Source organism: Oncorhynchus keta, chromosome 19 (assembly GCF_023373465.1).
Source record: "Oncorhynchus keta strain PuntledgeMale-10-30-2019 chromosome 19, Oket_V2, whole genome shotgun sequence".
NCBI lineage: Eukaryota > Metazoa > Chordata > Actinopteri > Salmoniformes > Salmonidae > Oncorhynchus > Oncorhynchus keta.
Window position 1 is genome coordinate 50,154,750 of NC_068439.1, and position 7,336 is coordinate 50,162,085.

General features: G+C 41.0%; 1 protein-coding gene across 7 annotated transcripts in view; it reads right to left on the reverse strand.

Annotated features, from left to right (window-relative positions):
* The window catches only part of LOC118398415 (zinc finger protein 410-like), an 18,339-nt gene extending 11,003 nt beyond the window's left edge, over positions 1–7,336 (reverse strand). Inside the window, exons 1-6 of one of the 7 annotated variants that reach the window (XM_035793720.2) lie at positions 7,213–7,316; positions 6,114–6,210; positions 5,974–6,025; positions 5,699–5,831; positions 5,326–5,511; positions 1,243–1,464 (exon numbers count right to left, since the gene is read on the reverse strand). In XM_035793720.2, the coding sequence (XP_035649613.1) occupies positions 1,243–1,464; positions 5,326–5,511; positions 5,699–5,831; positions 5,974–6,006 (574 nt within the window). In that variant the 5' untranslated portion in view covers positions 6,007–6,025; positions 6,114–6,210; positions 7,213–7,316. Of the gene's footprint in view, positions 1–1,242; positions 1,465–3,057; positions 3,200–5,325; positions 5,832–5,973; positions 6,026–6,113; positions 7,142–7,212 lie in introns of those variants that run through there. The other 6 variants (XM_035793723.2, XM_035793721.2, XM_035793724.2 and 3 more) reach the window with 6 other exon arrangements.

The window sequence follows — 7,336 nt, forward strand, 5'->3', positions numbered from 1 at the left end:
CCTTCTTCTTATTATTACAATTATTATTATGATCATCATTATAATAAGTAATGTCGTTAATCATTAGCAGGCTTAGTATAGTAGCCTTGTATAACCACCATCGAGCTGTAGGCCTAAGAACATGTCCTATTTAGGCTTAATAACCTAACTTAGGCCTACTGCATATTTTAATTAATGGGCTACTGTATCAACCAATAATGTATTAATTCATGCCATCACACAGCATATGGGACATTCATGCTTTGAAATGCAATCGAGCATTTTAGTTTTAAAGTTAAATAACAAAGGGAGCTTTGAATAATTAGCCTAAACAATAAATAAACTGCAATTCACGAAGGCATGCAACTGTTTTTCATCTGCTGTAACAAAGGCTTTAAATATCTTGTTTTTCATTAGAACAGACTCTCTGGTCCACTTATTTACCGAATGCTGTTTACACTGTTCCAAATGGTCAGAAGAAAATTATATTGTAATCTTACAGCATCTTTTTGGCACACTCACAATGCTTGCTCCTATACCCTCCTTTTTCTGGATCTCCAGTAGTTTCCACAACTAAGTCAAATGTCTTCCACAGATCTGACTTCCCCTTCCCTCCCTGAGCAACCAGTAAACATTCGCCCATTGAGTTTATTTTCACATCTTCCGTATCCATTCTGCTTTCGACATTACCGTGTTCGGAGTTTGTTATAACCAATTTATTGATGTGATTACGATAGGATATTGGTTAGGCCCTATTAGTCACATGCATGCCATTCTTACATGTTTCATGTAAAGAGAGCAAGGGTTGAGGGAATAGGAGATGCTTTTCAGTCAGAAACAAGTAAGACCCTAAATGTCTGTAACTATGTTGCAGCTTCAGCACGGACAGAGGAATAAACACTTGCTGTGCTGTGGTGCCTTTTCGATGCAGTAGGGAGGAGAGCGAGACAATGTGCGCCAGTCACACAGGCAATCACTGTCATTTTTATAACACAGTGTGACCATCGGGCTCTTTCTTGGGTCATTTGTGCGTCTTAATTATTGAATCAGACATATATGTAGTTGGTTTTATTCAAATAGGGTGTGTGTCTATATATGGAAAAATAAGTTTAAACATTTCAACCAATCGAATGGTCGAAAGAACAGGACAACTCTTGACTGACCAAGATGTTTTTTTTTGTCAGGGACAGCCCTACAGTAAACCATCATTAAAGTCAACCCACCACCATAACAATCCTTCAAAAAAAGAAGAAGTGACATTACTGTTGGTGCCATTCCCAGCCCTAGCGTCCTGGCTAGCCTTGGCATCTTTAGCCAGCTGTGCCCGCGTGGCTGCGATGAGGCTGTCGTGCGCCAGCTCCTGTACCCTCAGGTACCAGGGGGCAGTGCCATCCACGCCACAATCCCCGGACGAGATCACCTCTTCTTCCTCTTCCTCTGCACCATCTGCTGAGAAGATTAGGGGCTCAGAGGAGGCTGCTAGACCTGGGAGAATAGGGAGGGAGGGGAGGGATGGATGGAGGGCGAACAGAAAAAGGAGGGTGGAGGGGAGAGAGAGTTTGTCAGGGCATGATGAAGTGTCCTTGTCATGTTATCTCAGTCCTACAAAGTAAACAAAACAAGGTCATAAGAGAATAATTGTGATCATTTGCCAGACAGAGACAGAGCATGGCAAAGACAGAGCATCCAGAGATGAGATAATAAACACTTGTCAGTGCATTTGCATGACAGTTCAAAGCTGCTTTGTCACACCACAGTAAAGATAACAGTTAAATACTGCATTAAAAAACTAGGGATGGCCACGGTTATTCTAATAGCCAAACGGACGTTAGTATTCGATTACTTGTGTGAATACTTTTGTTGTTGTTGTATAGGCCTATTTTAACAATGAAAGCCATTGTCTAAATTAATTTAAAATATCCATGTGACATTGTTATATACCATGACATTTGAAATTCTTAATTTAATAAAACTGAATGTAGTTTTTATGACGTGTGCCCTATAAAAAAAAAACACATACCGGTAGCCTTCATGTGTGTAGCTAGGTGTTTTTGTCAGCCTATCAAAGCACCACTACAGCCAAAGAGGATCCATGTGCAGAAAGTAAAGTGACAGATGCAATGCAAAATGGAATTAAAATTAAGGAATTCAAAGTTAGCTAAATGAGAACGAGCAGACTGTAGGCTACACTGAGCAACCATCAAGTAGTCTGTTTAATCTGAATGGACTCGTTGGTTTTTGTAGACAAGCTCAGGGAGCAAATGCTGCCTCGCCTCGCTAACCATATTAGGGATGAATTGGAACTCCGACTGCGAGCCAGAACTAATCGCACAACATCAGTGACCGACCTCACTAATGCTCGTGGCTGAATGGAAGCAGGTCCCCGCAGCAAAGTTCCAACATCTAGTGGAAAGCCTTCCCAGAAGAATGGAGGCTGTTATGGAAGCAAAGGGGGGGGACCAACTCCATATTAATGGCCATGATTTTGGAATGAGATGTTCGATGATGTTCACACACTTTTGGCCATGTAATGTAATCAAAAGTTTAGCATTTGTCCCATATTCCTAACACACAATGACTACATCAAGCTTGTGACTCTACAAGCTCGGATGCATTTGCAGTTAGTTTTGGGTTATCTAAATACTGGTCACTATTACTCTTCTTTACATGTATATATTACCATAAGTGTTTAAATATTCCAGCTTCCAGTCACTTTTCAGCCCTGTTTACATGTACAGTTGAAGTCGGAAGTTTACATACACTTAGGTTGGAGCCATTAAAACTTGTTTTTCAACCACTCCACAAAAACTATAGTTTTGGCAAGTCGGTTAGGACATCTATTTTGTGCATGACAAAAGCTATTTTTCCAACAATTGTTTAGACAGAGAGATTATTTCACTTATAATTTACTGTATCACAATTCCAGTGGGCCAGAAGTTTACATACACTAAGTTGACTGTGCCTTTAAACAGCTTGGAAAATTCCAAAAAATGTCATGGTCTAAGAAGCTTCTGATAGGCTAATTGACATAATTTGAGTCAATTGGAGGTGAACCTGTGGATGTATTTCAAGGCCTACCTTCAAACGCCGTGCCTCGTTGCTTGAAATCATGGGAAAATCTCAAGAAATCAGCCAAGACCTCAGAAAAATAATTGAGACCTCCAGAAGTCTGGTTCATCCTTGGGAGCAATTTCCAAACACCTGAAGGTACCACGTTCATCTGTACAAACAATACAGATGAAGGACCTTGTGAAGATGCTGGTACAAAAGTATCTATATCCACAGTAAAACGAGTCCTATATCAACATAACCTGAAAGGCCACTCAGCAAACCGCCATAAAAAGGCCAGACTACAGTTTGTAACTGCACATGGGGACAAACATCGTACTTTTTTGGAGAAATGTCCTCTGGTCTGATGAAACAAAAATAGAACTGTTTGGCCATAATGACCATCATTATGTTTGGAGGGAAAAGGGGGAGGCTTGCAAACTGAAGAACACCATCCCAACCATGAAGCACGGGGGTGGCAGCATCATGTTGTGGGGGTGCTTTGCTGCAGGAGGGACTGGTGCACTTCACAAAATAGATGGCATCATGAGGCAGGACAATTATGTGGATATATTGAAGCAACAGCTCAAGACATCAGTCAGTCAGTTAAAGCTTGGTTGCAAATGGGTCTTCCAAATGGACAATGACCCCAAGCATACTTCCAAAGTTGTGGAAAAATGGCTTAAGGACAACAAAGTCAAGGTATTGAAGTGGCCATCACAAAACCCTGACCTCAATCCCACAGACAATTTGTGGGCAGAACTGAAAAGGCGTGTGCGAGCAAGGAGGCCTACAAACCTGACTCAGTTACACTAGCTCTGTTAGGAGGAATGGGCCAAAATTCACCCAGCTTATTGTGGGAAGCGTGTGGAAGGCTAACCAATTTAAAGGCAATGCCACCAAATACTAATTGAGTGTATGTAAACTTCTGACCAACTGGGAATGTTATGAAAGAAAATATTAAATAAATCCTTCTCTACTATTATTCTGACATTTCACATCCTCAAAATAAAGTGGTGATCCTAACTGATCTAAGACAGGGAATTTTTACACTGATTAAATGTCAGGAATTGTGAAAAACTGAGTTTAAATGCATTTTTTTTTTTGTAAACTTTATTTAACCAGGCAAGTTAAAGAACAAATTCTTATTTTCAATGACGGCCTAGGAACAGTGGGTTAACTGCCTGTTCAGGAGCAGAACGACAGATTTGTACCTTGTCAGCTCGGGTTTGAACTTGCAACCTTCTGGTTACTAGTCCAACGCTCTTAACCACTAGGCTACCCTGCCGCCCCATTTAACTAAGGTGTGTGTTAACTTCTGACTTCAACTGTATATATCCTACTACCCTGTCACTTTTTATGTATAAACCAACCTCAACTACTCCAGTATCCCTGAACATTGAATAACGTACTAACACTGACCTGTATATACTTGTATTCTCTTGTTTCTTCAACCTATATCGCACTTCTGGTGTTTTTTTTCACTTGATTATATTATTACTACTACTAACACTGCATTGTTGGGAAACAGCTATCGAGGGAAGAATTTCACTGTACTGTTTTACACCGGTTGTATCCTGTGCACTTGGCATACTTGGTGTACAAACGTACAAAGGAACTGAATGGTGAATGAGGACTGGAGTAATTCTCTTTCTATGCGAGTAGATAATGATGAGTGAAAAAGATTTACAGATTTAAACCAGAGACTGGTTGGTTACGGGCCTAACACTCAACCTCTAGGCTACATCACTCATTATGATTATCCCATAATCATAGTAGCATCAACATTTATGTAGAAGTGTTCACAAACATGTTCTATAATAAAAGTGACTCCAAAATGACACTGTACATTATTCACCAGTCACTTCCTATTGGACAAAACATAATCTGAAACACAACCAAAAGAAGCTGTAAATGCATCCAACAAGTGTGTAGAATCGCAAGCCTGATGTAATAATTGCATTCGGAATATGGGACCAAATACTACATTTGACTACTTTAATACACTAAAAGTGAAATTTGTTCAAGTACTTAGGTCAGCTCCCACTTAGACCAGTCAAAGCTATTTTCTGTCCTGGCACCCCAATGGTAGAACCAGCTTCCCCATAATGCTAGGACAGCAGTCTATGCCCATACCAGAAAATGTCTGAAACCCTACCTCTTCAAATAGTATCAACATCTCATGTTCACTTTACAGCACCACATGCAGGCATGCCCTGGAAGAAAAGGTAGCTGTCTATTTAGAAATATGGTGATAGAAGTGTTGTTTTTTTATGGCTGGGGCCTGCGTCTCCATACCTTTGGCGAGGTTCAGAAGGACATAGGAGGTGCTCTCTGACCGTTGCAGGTCATGGAGGACGGGAGGGGGGCTGGGGGGCATGTGAGGGCTGCGGGGGTGGTGGTGCACCACCATGGGGCTCCGCTCTGCACCCCCAAACTCTGAACGGGATGGAGACCTTGCTGACACATGGCTGAGACTACCCTCTGAGGAATAAAGTAACAGATTACATTAGTAGAGTGGTTAGTTGCCTGAGGACCAATGACAGAGCAGGTTCATAGAGAGATTTAGTCTAAGTGGGAATATATAATATGAAAAACACAAGGTCTTTTTATGGTCTATGAGGATTTCCAGTCATTCTCTTCGATAGCTGTCTCATGCCATCTGTCCGACCTGTCAGACCCAGCCGTGTGCACAGGGAGCTGTCTGCGGGAGCCAGCAGGGGAAGGCAGATGTGTTTGGGCTCCGAGTCCTCCAGACCCTGCCCCAGAGGTATGGATGCGTTCTGGACAAACTGAACCAGCAGCTGCAGAAGCAGAGGGGGAAGTGAGGAAGAGAGAATCTATCAAGCTGTTATGTAGCTACGGGTGGATCTATTAGTGCAAATGGAAGACTCCAAATAAATACATCCATGCATTCATGTTGGCAGGTGAATAGTGTGTTGTTACCTCAGGTTTGGAGTCAAGCTCATCTGACAGCATGGATTACACCTTGAGAGATCTGTTGGGATAAATCAAACTATGCATTCAACTGGGGAGGAATTTTCATCCTTACAAAAACGTATTGTACTTTACTGTCCATTACTTACCCCCAAAATTAGCTTTTAAGTGAGATGTCCTATTAGGGTTGGGGTGAGAATTATCATCTCGGTTTCATCAGTTTCCATTCATGAAGTCGTCATAAACCTAAATAGATTATATAAACCTATTTGGTTGAATGACTTGTTGAAGCTAGCAACCAACATCGCAACAAAAGTGCGTGCGTCTATTAGTTAACTGAGCTGTTAGTCCGTCAACTCACTAGGAATCACAACAAACGTTGCAGAATCTGTGAAGGCTAACTAGTTAGCTGGCTAACTAGCACAGCCTCTATGTTTAGCTAATGCAACATTAATAATGTTGGTTGGTTGGCTGCATAGCAAGCTACCACCAGCACAGCAGCTACTGTTTCTCCAAACAGAATATAGATATGTTACCAGTTATGATAGATGAACAGTAAGTAAAGTAACACAACGGTAAAAACTAAATCCAGAGTTTCTAAAAACAGAGTCGCAACATCGCGAGACTTCCGGGAACGCTTGCGAAACAGACCAAACAGACCAGGCCGGGGTTTGGAGAGTTAAGAAATCAATGTGAGAAGTAAAAAATAATTCCTTAGTTGGTCATTTTCTCAAAATCTACAGGAACCTATATTCGAGACAATGTTTTAAGAATTTGAACATGTGATTACTCCACCTTCCTGAAAGTGACAAACTGACAAGTTTTCCATTTCGTAAAAAAAAAAACACTATATCGAAGGTGTGCCTTCAATTTGACGGCCTGCACTTGGAAATTCGGCACGAGACGACCGTTAGACACGATGACGTAAACTGCGCATGAGCAGCTGGCAATCATCGCCTACAACCGTGATTTCTATTGGCTAAGCAGTTTCTGACTATCTTCATACAGTACGATATTTTTTTCATTCCCAATGCAGCTAAAAAAATATTTAAAAAATTAACCGAAAACTGTGGCTATTTTAACGTTAGCTAGTTGGCCGGTGAGTTTGTTAACATTGCAGTCAATAGCTTGCTAGCTTCTTATGCCAAAACAAAGCTTCTCAACAGTCGATCTACGTCGCACATCTACACTATAATCAAAACACTAAGACAAAACATTAATTACTAAAGATTCATTTAAACATTTTACCTTGTTTTATTATTTGTACATCAAATAAACGTACCAGCCAATCCAATTCTACGGGACTTCCTGAGAGACAAAACTGGTACTTCCGCATTTCAGTTTTGGAAACGGCAGTTGATATCCGCTGGTT